General features: G+C 32.8%; 4 protein-coding genes across 4 annotated transcripts; 2 read left to right on the top strand and 2 right to left on the bottom strand.

Moving 5' to 3' along the window:
• Positions 1 to 381: 381 nt before the first annotated feature.
• LOC114379467 lies at positions 382 to 1451 on the top strand. Its single transcript, XM_028338134.1, has one exon. The coding sequence runs from the start codon at positions 411 to 413 to the stop codon at positions 1287 to 1289; it is 879 nt and encodes a 292-aa protein (XP_028193935.1). The 5' UTR covers positions 382 to 410; the 3' UTR covers positions 1290 to 1451.
• Positions 1452 to 4511: 3060 nt separating this feature from the next.
• On the bottom strand, positions 4512 to 4951 carry LOC114380272. The gene is made up of 2 exons (XM_028339277.1): positions 4698 to 4951; positions 4512 to 4584 (listed from the first exon to the last, which is right to left on the bottom strand). The coding sequence occupies exons 1-2, from the start codon at positions 4949 to 4951 to the stop codon at positions 4512 to 4514; spliced, it is 327 nt and encodes a 108-aa protein (XP_028195078.1).
• Positions 4952 to 8003: 3052 nt separating this feature from the next.
• On the top strand, positions 8004 to 8982 carry LOC114378030. Its single transcript, XM_028336536.1, has one exon. It carries the CDS (start codon positions 8046 to 8048, stop codon positions 8913 to 8915), a length of 870 nt encoding a protein of 289 aa, XP_028192337.1. The 5' UTR covers positions 8004 to 8045; the 3' UTR covers positions 8916 to 8982.
• A 2451-nt stretch (positions 8983 to 11433) lies between these two features.
• LOC114378010 lies at positions 11434 to 12482 on the bottom strand. Its single transcript, XM_028336513.1, has one exon. It carries the CDS (start codon positions 12421 to 12423, stop codon positions 11560 to 11562), a length of 864 nt encoding a protein of 287 aa, XP_028192314.1. The 5' UTR covers positions 12424 to 12482; the 3' UTR covers positions 11434 to 11559.
• Positions 12483 to 15001: the final 2519 nt, after the last annotated feature.

Raw genomic sequence — 15001 nt, forward strand, 5'->3', positions numbered from 1 at the left:
TTTAATCAAAGGAACAACAAGTAATGAGATTCTTGTTTCTGCAAGAGAGACAAGCTCGGCAGAACTTCAGCCATTGTTTTAGCTATCAGAGCAGTCCACACGTGTAGATGAATTACATTATTGCATGCAAGTTTTTGATAGTAAATGATGTCCATTGAAAACATTAATCTTGGAAGTGAGAGAGAAAAATAGAACAGTGTAATAGCTGGAGAGTTTTCATGTGGGAGACACTTCCCGAACAATTATGTGATAATGTTAGATCCAAATCTTGATTGGTTAGCACTCAATGATAACAGTTTAAGATGAGATTCCTCGTGTCTCCAACGCCCTAATATATATTGAGCACATGGCATTGGCAAGAAGGTAGATCCAAAAACTCAACATCTAGGCCTCTCTTTTCCTAAGGAAAAATGGCAGCCTCTCAATTGAACACAAAATCCAATTTCCATGCTCGTTCAAACAGCTTACCCTCTAGACCACACCCTCTCATCCTACAATGCAATGAGCACTTGGAAAGGTTAAGGTCTTCCAATGAAGCCTCCTCTTCCTCTTCATCCCTTAGCCATAAGCTAGGAGGGTTGCAAGATCTGCATGAATGTGTTGAAAATTTGTTCCAACTTTCCCTCACCCAAGAAGCACTTCACCATGAGTGTCAAGAAAACTGGGTAGATGAGCTTCTGAATGGATCCTTAAGGCTCTTAGATGTGTGCACAGCCGCAAAAGACTCTCTACTGCATACAAAAGAGTGCATGCGAGAACTTCAATCAATTATGAGAAGACGAAAGGGAGGTGAAGTGGAGCTCAAGGCAGAGATTAAGAAGTTCTTGACTTCAAGGAAGGTGGTAAAAAAGGCCATCTCAAAAGCCTTGGCAAATTTGAAGGGTACTACAAAAAGTTGCAACATCTCATCTACAAACAAAGACAATCAATTGATTAGCTTATTGGAGAATGTGGAAGTGGTCACTCTATCAACATTTCAGGCATTATTGCAATTGATCTCAGGGACTACACAATCAAAGTCAAGCAGCTGGAGTTTGGTTTCCAAGCTAATGCAGAGCAAGAAAGTAAGTTGCTCACAATTAGCAGATGAAAATGAATTTTCCCAACTTGATGAAGCATTGCAATCCTACATGTTTTCCCAGACAAGTAAATTTGAAAACATGAATAAGCTGCAAACCCAATTGGAGAAAGTGGAGTCGCTTGTTCAAGATCTTGAAGAAGGTTTTGAATTTCTGTTTAGGCGTTTGATAAAGACTAGAGTTGCCCTTCTTAACATCCTCAATCACTAGTTAAGATTATCCGAGTCATCCAAATTTTGTAATGTATAGATATATAGATACATTGAAACATTTTACCCAAATTTTGATTGTAGTATCATAAGTGAGCAATGATCATTTCGTGACTCAAGTTATTCAAGGCAACCCTACAAGTACGTATCATTAGAAAATGGCATTAATTAACTTTTCAAGTATGTTAAGCTTTGATTTGACTAATTTAAATTGAGAAAGTGTGTAAAGCTAGAATCACATATAGAAGACAAAATGCATAAGATTGAATATTTCACAAACAAACCCAAGAGAAATACATTACATAATGAGAATAAGTTGCACAAATGGGAAGAAGTACATTACATAATAACAACACCAAGTACATTACATAATGAAATGAAACACCACAAAGGCACAAACTAACATATATGTTGATCATCTTCGAAATAGGAAGTAATACCACTAGCCAACAATTCAACTGTATTAAACAAAACAAAAATGAAACAAACATTAAAATTGAAAAACTTTCAAACAAATAAAGTACAAAATACCTTCATCATCAGACTCCATTTCATTGAGCATAGTAGGACATTCCTGGACTACTTAAGAATTTAGACAACCTATATATATCATACATAAAACAACATAAAGAATAATCAGATAAAATATACAGTTTATTAGCCATTACAATGAAGAATTTAAAATTTTACCAGTATTCTGAGCACTCCATAACCAACTTTTAGCACACATCAAGGCCTCTAAAGTAGTCCAATGAAGTCAACTACAATGGGGGCTTAATATTTGACCATTAGTGCTGAATGCAGATTCAGAAGCTACAATAGAGATAGGAATAGCCAATATATCCTTTGCAATTGCTTGAAGTGTTGGATACTTGATTCCATTCAACTTCCACCACAATAAAACATCAAAATCTGAGGTCATTGGGAAAAGCTCCTCCTCTAAATAATGATCCAACTCTGTTTAACCATATGAAGTTCTAGCCTTTTTTTCTTCATCATATACTTTTCAAACTCATTTAATGCATCATCACGAACATTACTACCATCCAGTGATGAAGAGGCACTACTAATAATTGATATGTTTACGTAATTTGAATATTTAAATCACATAGCAATTATCTAATTTTCCTCTTTTTTATTGTTTCTTTTGTGTTAAAACATTAGGAATTTAGCTTCTTTTGAGTTTTTGTCTAGTAAATGTTAAAGTTAGTTAATTTATAGTGTTTTGGGGTGTATTGTTTTTGTAGAATTACACAACAGGAAGCTTGGAAGAGGGTTGAAGAACTGGAGCAGCGCGCTTTGAGCGTCAACATCCGCTCAGCGCGAGGAGCCAACTTGGAGGCCAGGCTTAGTCCGCATCTAGCAGCTTAGCACGCATCTACGGCTTAGCCTGCATCTTGCGGATTAGCGCGCATCTGACGACTTAGCCTACATCTAGTGGCTTAGCGCGCGATCACTTATGTCAGCTGGACTTTGCATGTGCGCTTAGCGAGCACATACAAGCTTAGCGCACAGTCAATGTCGAAAAACATGAATGTGCTGCATTTTAAAGGGAGAAAAGGGGGAAATCAAAAGAGTTCTTTTGGGGGACCAAAATAAGAAGTTAGGGCACGAGAGAAGAGAGAACCCATTCACTTAGGGACCCTTTCCTCCATTTTCTTCCACACCTCTTGTTTTCTTTTTGTATTAGTAAGCCTCACATCACAATGAGAAGCTAAACCACCCATTCTTGGGAGCTCAAGAACCAAACACTCTTGATGTAATGATTGTAACTATCTATTTAATGTTATTTTGATATTATTGTCTCTTTTCTGTGCTTAATATTATGTTTATGGCTTGGTCACCCATGCTCATGTAGTGTTATAGGGTTTATGCATTGAAAAATGTTTATCTCTTAAGAACTTGAAAATAGCATTTAGGTAATCCATGTCTAGGGATAGAATGGTATTATTTAGCCTTATTTATGCATCTTTATTCTTAAAGCAAATTATTTGATATAATTCTTAAGGGATTAGGAGTGAAATTAGGTAATCTAGGCTCTTTCACATGAGGGATCATGGTTAAGGTATGTTAGTGGATGAAAGTAATAATCGAAATAACATTAAATAGTGAAAAATCCTTAATGTTGCATCAAGAGTAGTTTTGGTAAGTTGAGTCTCAACACACTCCGTAATTCTACTTCAATCGACAACTCATCTCCTGAATGTTTGTATTCTATCTCTTTAATGTGTTCTGTTTAATTATCTTCATTTATGTCAAAATTTTATATTCCATATCATTATTTGACTAATATCAAATTCAGTTCATTGATTGCTTAAAATTGGACATATACAAAATCTGAGTACAGTCAAAGTCATTGTGGACTCGACACTCGGTCTTACCGTTTTAATGACTACTTGAACAAATTGGTGCACTTGCCAATCGGTTAACAACTACTAACAGAGTCTTTTTTCATTTTCAATTGATAATCACGAACCAAATCATAACACAACTGTCGAACCATCCTAACTTGACCTAAACAGTCATGTTCATACAACTTTTCATAATAATATTCAAGTAACTCCATTTTGTATTTAGGATCTAAAATAGTAGCAACTACCATTATGTCATGAATCACATTTCAAATTTGTTTGACATCTTTTCTGCCATTTTTTGAATTAACTCATCAGGGGAGTTAATCCATTGCGATATTGCTATCTTAATCTCACAAATCATAGGAAAATATGTATTAAGAGTTGGATATTTAGTGTCACAACAAATCTCTTCAGCGATATTATTAAACAACTTCAATCTTCGACAAACATCCTTTGCAAATAGTCATTGTGAATTAGTCAGCAAACAAGTGGATTGAGAGTCACGTGATTTAAACAATTAAATACATCCTCATATGATAAGCCAATTTCAAGCATCTTGTAAGTTGAATTTCATCTAGTTGTTTAATCTAAAATCAAATTTTTAGTGCAAGGAATTTTCAATTGTTTAGCTGTCTCCTAAAATTTTTCCTTTCTTGACGGTGTTGCAGTTTAATATGCTACACTATCTCGAATCTTTTTCACCCCACCTTTCACTATCAAATTTAAGATATAAGCACAACAACACATTTGAAGTAAAGATCCATCCCTCAATAAAGTCTTCTACTGCAACTTATCTTTAATTTTCTCAATGAAACCATCATTCGTGCAACAATATTTAAAGTGATAGTGGACAATTTTGTATCAACATTTTAATCCATCAAACATTCAACTAATGCATTGCAAAGTCTATCACTTGAGTGAGGAACAGGAACATATATGAACCTAACATAATAAATTTTGCATTCAATCATTTTATCAAAGAAAAAGGTCATATAATTATATGCAATATCAAATATGACTAGGAAACTTATAACTATAAGAATTTTTATTATTACCTCCAAATACGACTTTGTAAAGTACAAGAACTATCAATATAATGTGCAGTCACAGCCAAATATCCCATTCTTTGATTGCTTGAAGTCCACATGTTTGATGTAATGGCCACTCTTCCGTCAAAACTATCAAACAATTTCAAATCTCTTTCAGAATCATAAACTTCAGATATCTCTTTCTTGAGCATGTTTCTAGAAGGAACTTGGAACAATGGTTGGAGAGCAGCCATGAATCTCCTAAAACCAAGATGGTCCATTATTGAAAGTGGATAGTCATGCATAATAATTGCTTTTGCAAGCTATTTCCTTGCATTTTCTGCATCAAAAAATCCAGTATCCCACTCTTTCATACTTCTTTCAGAAATTGGTTGATATGCACTTTCTTGTGAAATTGGTGATTGAGAATTATCAACATCTGCCATTACTTTCCTGTAAAACAAAAACAAACATAGCCAACAATTTAACAAATTGTAATCAAATTAAACTATTCTTACATAGTACTCAAAAGAAATTTAGAAATGAATCAAAGAAAAAATGTTAGAAGCTTTTGTAGAGAGTTACTGAGTAATATTAACGATTGCTATTTGATATCAATTAGCCCAACCCACTGTGCTGAAACTAACTATACGCAACAGAATATATATATATATATATATATATATATATATATATATATATATATATATATATATATATATGTGTGTGTGTGTGTGTGTGTGTGTGTGTGTGTATAATATATATATGTATAAACTAAAATCAATCAACAAGCTAAACTGAATATTCCCATCAACATCTCAACAAAAATTAGTGGCTTAATTTGTTGATGAAATGCAACATACCAGAAATAGATGTTCATTATTTATTTTTTTCTATCTTAACAGTTGTTTAGTGTAATATTGATTTGTAATGCAAATCTGACTCCACTTGTTCAGTCTAGATATTACCCATCCCTACTACTAGCTCTAAGTAGAGCATAGTTTCAAACTAAATATTACAGCAAGTGAGCAAAATTCAATATTTAAATTTTAGGCTTCAGGGTTTGCCCATTATAAAACCTAGTAAGTAGAGATAATAAAATACCAGTAATAAAGATGTGCTGAACTGATATTTCGAAATTGATATCAATTTCTCCAATATCAGGTAATAAGAAGCAGTAATAGTTTCATAACACCTAGTCATACACTAAAGAACAGTGGCAATTCTACTAGCGTCCATGAAAATTCATATTCCATGCAGACAAGTTCATTACACAAAGCAGAGAGAGTCTGCAGAATTGGATTCCCAAAAGCCCTTTTAAATAATAAGGGAGAAAAATAATGATGAGAATGTTACAGTATTTAAAACTCAGTAAAAGTCCTTACTCAGGACATCGACCCATTTTCAGGTGAATCGTGGAGATCATTGTACAATGTTATGGCTACAACGTTAAATGCTTGAACAAATTTTCACCCCAGTTTTATGAAAATGAAGCATAAACCAGTGAATAGGCATTGATCAACAGTGAAAAGTAAAAAGAAGAAACAGAACAGAGCTTAAAAAACCTACCTCGCGCGGAGGGAACAGAAAAGAGCAAAGGGCACCTAAACGACAGCGACAGACAAAGTGAGGGCGGGAGGATTAAAATAATATTTTTAATCAAAAAGGGATTTTATAACCATCCAAAATAAATTAAAAACGTACTTGAAGTATAATTTTCAGCTTTTATAATTTTCTTAAAATAAGCTCCCTTAATCACTCACTCGTTCTAAAAGGTATCACATTTGAAGAAAAAATAATTCAAAATAAGAGTTATGTTAATTTTGAAATGCAATATTATTTTTTTCTATTAATACTCCTAATAAATATCATCTTAGCTTTTCATTTAATATTAATTTTTTTCTATTAATTATATAAGTTATGTTGATAAAAATGAATATTTAAAACAAAAATAATAAGTTAAAATATATAGTTGTAATTTAATTTTAATTAGATGAAATATGAAAAAAATAGAGAGATTACTAGAAAAGAAATAATTAGTACACTTTTTTAGAATGACAAATAATTAAGTGTTAAAATAATCAATAATTCGGTAGAATAATTAAAAAATGAGAGGAAAGTGTTTTACCCTAATATAAAATACAGTGTCATTAGGGCTACAAATTTTACAAATGATTTTTATTTTATCAGTAAATATTAATTTAGTTGTTAATTATTAATTTTTTTTGACGGAAAAATTAAACACACAATTTTTTTCACTTTTTTTTCTTTTTTTATCATTAAATCAATCTTGTAATTAATATGTGGTCCAGTTCAAAAGTATTTATCTTTACTATTCACACATAATTATATTAACTACGACAAGTATTAGTTCCAGCTGTTCAACTCGACTATGTAACATAGCCTGTGGCAGCAATTTTCCTACTTGCCATGGCCCATGAGTGACCGTGAAATTGCGTAGAAAATAATTATTACATTTTTCTCTGAATGCTTCAGGATCATAATATATCGAGTTATTTGTATATCCATGTGTAATTTGGCATTCATTTTTTTATATACTTCGTGTCACTCGCAAAAAAAAAAATCTAGAATAATGATAATGCACCTCTAAATATGCCTCGTTCTAGCATAAAATACTAAATTTTCTACTAATTTAACGGATTGTTGGTATGTTGCTATAGCTGTTGTTCCTTGCTTGATATCTCTTTAGACGAAAAGAGTTATGTCTGTATGTTTCAAGCAATAAAGAAAAACCACGCAAGTGTTAAAAATTATCGAACGTCTTCTTTGTTTCTAAGTCAAATATTTAATTTAATAGATGCTAGGCTCGAAGTTCAGACCTTATGTTCATTAAGCATTAGATAGACAATTCTATATTAAATGAAATGCAACAAAGACACAAGGGCTCAGGCTCTACCTTACCTCTCTGCTTCTTTTCACTCACAAGTCGGTAGCTTTATTTTTAATGTGCAAGAGAACAAGTAATGCGATTCTTGTTTCAGCAAAGAGAGACATGCCCAACACTGCTGCAGCCATTGTTTCAGCCATCAGAGCAAGTCTACGCGTGCAGATGAATTACATTATTGAACCCAAGTTTCTTATAGTAAATGTTTTACATTCAAAACATCATAATCATGGAAGTGAGAGAAAAAATGTAGCAAAGTATTAGTTGGAGAGTTTCCATGTGGGAGACACTTATCTTACAATTGTGTGATAATGTTTAGATCCAAATCTTGATTAGTTAGCACTCATTGATATTAGTTTAAGATGAGATTCCTTATGTCTCCAACACCCTAATATATATTGAGTAGATTGCATTGGCAAGAAGGTAGATCCAAAAACTCAACATCTAGGCCTCTCTTTTCCTAAGGAAAAATGGAAGCCTCTCAATTGAACACAAAATATCATTTTCATGCTCGTTCAAACAGCTTGCCCTCTAGACCACACCCTCTCATCCTACAATGCAATGAGCACTTAGAAAGCTTGAGGTCTTCCAATGAAGCCTCCTCTTCCTCTTCCTCTTCATCCCTTTGTTATAAGCTAGGAGGGTTGCAAGATCTGCATGAATGTGTTGAAAAATTGTTCCAGCTCCCCCTCTCCCAAGAAGCACTTAACCATGAGTGTCAAGAAAACCGGGTGGATGAGCTTCTGAATGGATCCTTAAGGCTCTTAGATGTGTGCACAGCCGCAAAAGACTCTCTATTGCACACAAAAGAATGCATGCGAGAACTTCAATCAGTTATAAGAAGGAGAAAGGGAGGTGAAGTGGAGCTCAAGGCAGAGATCAAGAAGTTCTTGACTTCAAGGAAGGTGGTGAAAAAGGCCATCTCAAAAGCCTTGGCAAATTTGAAGGGTACTTCAAAAAATTGCAACATCTCATCCGCCAACAAAGACAATCAATTGATTAGCTTATTAGAGAATGTGGAAGTGGTCACTCTATCAACATTTCAGGCACTACTTCAATTGATCTCAGGGACCACACAATCAAAGTCAAGCAGCTGGAGTTTGGTTTCCAAGAAAGTAAGTTACTCACAATTGGCATATGAGAGTGAATTTGCCCAACTTGATGAAGCATTACAATCATGCATGTTTGCCAAGACAAGCAAATTTGAAAGCATGAATAAGCTGCAAAACCAATTGGAGAAAGTGGAGTCTCTTACTCAAGATCTTGAAGAAGGGCTTGAGTTTCTGTTTAGGCGTTTGATAAAGACTAGAGTTGCCCTTCTTAACATCCTCAATCACTAGTTATAAGATTATCTGGGGCATCCAAATTTTGTAATGTATAGATATACCTTTACATAGTAATTGTAAATATAAATATCTAGTTATAATACATTGAAACTGTTTACTCAAATTTTAGTCGTTCTATCATCATTAAGAACTGATCATTTCGTTACTTGAGTTATTTCATGGCAATACTTTGAGCATTAACCTAACTTATAATTTTCTATTCCCATCCAGTAACTTTGAGGCCAGCTTTTTATATTAAGCAAAAGAAGAGAATGCTAAGGTGAAATGCTGAGATGATCTCAACTAGATTGGCACCAAATCAACAACCCACCATAACAGCAAACCAAAGAGAAATAACAAGCAGCAATGGGGGGCAAAACCAAACCCATGCGAAGAGCAAAACAAAAAGCTATTTAAGCCTGTGACTCCACGAAAGGAGCAAAATAGAACTCTATATCTAAACCTGAAATGATATCAAAGCCTTTGAGAACAGCTTCACATTTGCTCAACAATGTAATTACAAAAAAGTGAGGTTCATCCTAAAATTGCTCAACACAAATTCTCCAAAATTTATCCAATTAACTTTTTTTTTAAAGTTATTTACTATCATGATTTCTTCTAAAAAATAAGTTACTTCAAATTTTAAGAGTTTTTATATAAAAAGTGGGCTAAAATATCATTTTCATCTAACATTTTTGTATTTTTCTAATTTGGTTCTTTAATTTAGTTCTTTATGTTCATGAATGGACATCAAAAAGAATGTTTCCCAATGAATTCATTTTGGTCTTTTAAGTTTTAAAAAGAAATCAATTTCATCCTTTTCGACAGTTTTATTTTAGTTTTTTAAATTTAAAAAAAAACTAATTTCATCATTTTTCAGTTTAAGATTAACACCATTAACTTTTATATTTAAAATAATTAATTTTAGAATAATGATGGTTTAAAAACACTAAAATGTTTAAATTAATTGTTTTTTAGATGTTAATTATCCATGATATAATTTGTGTTGTGCTTGGTCGTATTAACAAGGTTTCTTGGAATCGTGTGTTTAGAGATGCTAATCAAGTTGAGAATGGAATAGCCAAACAAGCTTTGAGTTTTACTAAGGGTTATCATGTCTTTGAATCTGCTCCAGATTGTATTTCTAGTGCATTGAGGGTTGATCTAGCTCATATTTTATCTGCAAGAGTTTCTTAACCATGGTTCTTATTGAAAAAAAAATGTTATCATAAAGTTAATGTGAAAATATAATGGCCAAAATGATATTTTAGACCAAAAATTATTTAATATTGAGTTTAATTGTTATTCAGTTTATTATGATATCAATCAATCATAATTCATAATATGTATGACTTTTTTGGTAGTTAAGATTCAATTTTTTAAAAAATGTGATATTTTGTGATTGGTTGACAAATAAGTTAAAAATAAACTACTACTTATCAAGTGAAAAAAAAAACTACTATGTCGAAGTCTTTTTCATACCCAAGTCTATTGTCCTTGATTTAATCAATTAATTCTCATAATTTGTATATCGAGTCAAGTGCTTGTTTTTTTCATTTTTAAAAACATCTAAAAGATTAAATAAATCGGGATAATAAGACTTTTTTTTTCCTGAACAGGATAATAAGATCTGTACACTCATGTTTACTATTATTTCTTTTAAAAATATTAATTTTCATATTAGAATCAATTGAGTTGTACCAGAGGAAACAACATATCCCTTTCATCGCTAAAACATGTGATGTACTCTGTCTTTGATCATGAAAATTTTCTTATTGAAAGAAATATTTGGCCGAGCTTAAAGGATTTTACTTCTCATATTTACGAAAACGTGTAAAGTAATAAATTAGCATTATTCATATTATTGATTTAAATTAAGTTAATTTTACGAAATAGTCAATACTTAACTAATTCAAATTAAAAATAATACACTTTTACTATGTAGCATTGCACAATTGTCAATTTGGAGAGTCAAATCAAAGCTTTACGATACTGATATACAGTAACTAGATATTTACATTTACAAAATCTTAGATGTAAAATTAGGTTTAATTACTTATTTAGTTTTTATAATTTCCAAACTTATGCAAAGGCTAGAAATGGAGAGGAAGAAGGTTTTGACGACACAAAGTACGGCATGATTTTTCCATTTGAGACGTAGCACTCAACGATGATGAATCTGAACCCGTGGTTGTTGTCGTGGGAGCGGCGACGGGGATAAAAAGAAACAAAACATTTGTCATCATCGTGAGTGCTATGTCTGAAACGGAAAACCCCATCGTACACCGTGTCGTCAAAACCTTTCTTTCCATTTCTCGCCTTTGCATGTGTCGGAGAGGTTGATGGCGACGCCGATTTTGCAACGGGTGCCGGCGGTGAGGGTTGGGGTGGAAGTGCAATATTTGTTGCAAGGCGGGGGCCTCCCGGAAGAAAGGGAGCTCCGAGGAAGGACGTCCGGCAACAATAATTTAACGGTGTTAAACAATTTTAACGGAACCTATCAAGAATTAATAGTAAACTATAGGGACTAAAAAAACCACTTTATTAACTATAGGAACTAAAATGGATAAATTTGAAAACTATAGGGACTAAATGATTAATTAAACCGTAAAATAATATCTATGCCTTTACAAAATTTGGATGCCCCACATAATCTTAACTAGTGATTGAGGATGTTAAGAAGGGCAACTCTAGACTTAATCAAACGCCTAAACAGAAATTCAAGCCCTTCTTCAAGATCTTGAACAAGCGACTCGACTTTCTTCAATTGGTTTTGCAGCTTATTCATGTTTTCAAATTTACTTGTCTGGGCAAACATGTTGGATTGTAATGCGTCATCAAGTTGGGCAAATTCACTCTTATCTGCCAATTGTGAGCAACTTACTTTCTTGGAAACCAAACTCCAGCTGCTTGACTTTGATTGTGTAGCCCCTGAGATCAATTGAAGTAGTGCCTGAAATGTTGATAGAGTGACCACTTCCACATTCTCTAATAAGCTAATCAATTGATTGTCATTGTTTGCAGATGAGATGTTGCAATTTTTTGAAGTACCCTTCAAATTTGCCAAGGCTTTTGAGATGGCCTTTTTCACCACCTTCCTTGAAGTCAAGAACTTCTTAATCTCTGCCTTGAGCTCCACTTCACCTCCCTTTCTCCTTCTCATAACTGATTGAAGTTCTCGCATGCATTCTTTTGTGTGCAATAGAGAGTCTTTTGCGGCTGTGCACACATCTAAGAGCCTTAAGGATCCATTCAGAAGCTCATCCACCCGGTTTTCTTGACACTCATGGTTAAGTGCTTCTTGGGAGATGGAAAGCTGGAACAATTTTTCAACACATTCATGCAGATCTTGCAACCCTCCTAACTTATGATTAAGGGATGAAGAGGAAGAGGAGGCTTCATTGGAAGACCTTAACCTGTCCAAGTGCTCATTGCACTGTAGGATGAGAGGGTGTGGTCTAGAGGGCATGCTGTTTGAACGAGCATGAAAATGAGTTTTCGTGTTCAATTGAGAGACTTCCATTTTTTCCTTAGGAGAAGAGAAGCCTAGATGTTGGGTATAGAATTCAATTTTTGGATCTACCTTCTTGCCAATGCCATTTGCTTTATATTAGGGTGTTGGAGACAAAAGGAATCTCATCTTAAACTAATATCAATGAGTGCTAACTAATCAAGATTTGTATCTAAACACTATCATAAAATGTTAGAGAAGTGTCTCCCACATGGAAACTTTCCAACTAATACTTTGTTTCATTCTCCTCTCCCACTTCCATGATTATGACATTTTCAAAGCAAAATAATTTACGATCAAAAACTTCCATTAATAACTTAATTCATGTGTACGTATGGACAACTCTGATGGCCAAGACAGAGAGCGCAGTTCTGTTGGGCATGTCTCTCTTGTAGAAACAAGAATCGCGTAACTTGTTCCCGTGCATTAAAATAAAGCTAACTACGTATGAGAGAAAGGGGGATCGAGGTGAAGTGGAGCCAGAGCTTTTGTGACATTATTGCCTCTCGTTTAATATTTCTAATGGAGTAATGCTTTAAGGAACGTGAGGCATGAGCTCTGCTCCTACCATTTAAATTAAATATTTTGACCAGAAAAATGGAAGGTGTGGGATAATTTTAAACATTATAACTAAGATCAAAATGTAAGAACTGGATCATACTTCACTAATAGTCAAATGAGTAGTTAGACAAGTAGTTTTTTCCTTCTTTCTTCTACACTTGTGATGAAAAAAGATAAAAGTGATTGGTATATCACATAGGCTCTTGGCAGAAAAGATTTGAAGATAAATTGGTAATAGGGAATGATGCTAAAGTGGCTGCATCGGTAGTAACTTTAATTCTGGAATGATGGCTTTAAGATCAAATGTTGGATAGCTCATATTGGTCATTTGTTAGCATGACTGGTTCTGTATGTGGTAGGGTACTATGTGGTTTGGTATCTGATAATTGCCCTTTTCAAATGTAATTATTGATGCTTTTTGGACAATTGTTAGTTCATTTCTTTTCTTTTGGGCTTGTATTTGCTTTTTTTTTTACTTAATTTTGGGAAGGAATTAGAATAGATTTAGATAGTTGTAATTAAGCATTTTACCTTCCTTTTTAGTTTAATTTTTTATGTAAAGAAGAAGTTAGGAAGACAAGAGTTTAGTGAATTTGAAGATTTGAAGAAGCATTGGAGCTTAAGCGTTGGTTCAAACAAATCCCTGTACATTTCATATTTGAAAAGGCATTGGCACTTAAGTGTTGATCCAAACAGGCTTAAGTGCCAATTCTAATGCATCCCAAGTTTTTGAAATAAACACCACTCACCCAAAAAGAGTTTCATATTTAGCTTATTGATTTAGTTTCAGTTTTGAATACTATCTCTTAAACCAACTTTTATATGTAATTTATTGATTCTTTGTCCTTTGTGAATAATTTATGTATCAATTTATTTGATATTGTGCAAATCCTTTGGGAAACGATATTCTTGAGATACTTCAATACTTGAGCCATTGGTACACTTGTCATATTGTAATCAGTATCAGCACCTATTCCTATTTGGCCTACGGATAGTGGCAGCATATAATAAATTTGGTTAGCTTTTAAAAATCAAAAGCAATGTCATTGATCAACAATGGGAGAGGTGGGGCCAATGTTGCAACAATGTCATATGGCAAAATGCAAATACAGCTTTTGGTTCTTGTTAGCATACATTATATATAAATTCTGTGGTATGTTCGATTCTTAGGATATTATATATACGTTTTAATGTAAATGTAAAGATGAAATTGAATAGGTGAAATTAATACATGTTATAGTTAATTATCTGTATGAAGAGTAAAAATAGGCGTGTGTGATTCATTTTGTTCTCTTGTTTTAATTTATCATAGAATATTATCGACATAAAAATTGTTTGGAAGTTAAAAAAAAATTCATTTACAGAACTCCGAAAATCAAAATACAAAAATATAAGGAAAATACGTTAAAAAATGTATGTAATCAAGGTATTGTGTTTATATTTGCGTGAATAATAAAATGGATACTCTGCAATTTATTGAAAAAATAAATAATTCATTAAAAAAACTGCATCATCCAATAGTTAATAAAATTTAATATATTTATATTTATGATCTTTTTTAGTTATATAATTTTGGCGGTGGATATAATCGATATCCTCCACAGTTAAATAGCTGTAGATCATGATCCTTTCGAGTATTTTATTTTTTTTACCATGATATATATTAAATAGTACTAGTCTTTATTAAAAATTGTGAGTATACATAAAAGAGTATTTGTTTTTTAATATAATTTATTTTATATCCAAAAATTAATAAAAAAAATTAACTTATTAAAAAACACACCCCCTATCCTCGTGCTAATCCTTCATCAATGCCATAACATTAGCATGCCACGTGAGTTTTGTCACTCTTAAGTTGTTTTTTTCTTTGTTGCGCGCCCACTCTAACGGAATTTGGCAAATGCTTGTAAGTTAACGATAATAGTTTTTATTTTTGTAGAACCATAAATATATTTTTTTTTATAGAAACGTTAAATATATTAGTTAACGCGATAAAATTAAAAAAAGCATTTATAAATTTATTTTTATA

This window comes from Glycine soja, chromosome 12, assembly GCF_004193775.1.
Source record: "Glycine soja cultivar W05 chromosome 12, ASM419377v2, whole genome shotgun sequence".
Taxonomy (NCBI): Eukaryota; Viridiplantae; Streptophyta; class Magnoliopsida; order Fabales; family Fabaceae; genus Glycine; species Glycine soja.

Coding starts and splice junctions, on each gene's coding strand:
- LOC114379467 (XM_028338134.1), top strand. CDS start 411: ATGGCAGCCTCTCAATTGAACACAAAATCCAATTTCCATGCTCGTTCA.
- LOC114380272 (XM_028339277.1), bottom strand. CDS start 4,951: ATGGACCATCTTGGTTTTAGGAGATTCATGGCTGCTCTCCAACCATTG. Junction 4,585..4,697: donor TTACAAAGTCGTATTTGGAG/GTAATAATAAAA, acceptor TTATTATGTTAG/GTTCATATATGTTCCTGTTC.
- LOC114378030 (XM_028336536.1), top strand. CDS start 8,046: ATGGAAGCCTCTCAATTGAACACAAAATATCATTTTCATGCTCGTTCA.
- LOC114378010 (XM_028336513.1), bottom strand. CDS start 12,423: ATGGAAGTCTCTCAATTGAACACGAAAACTCATTTTCATGCTCGTTCA.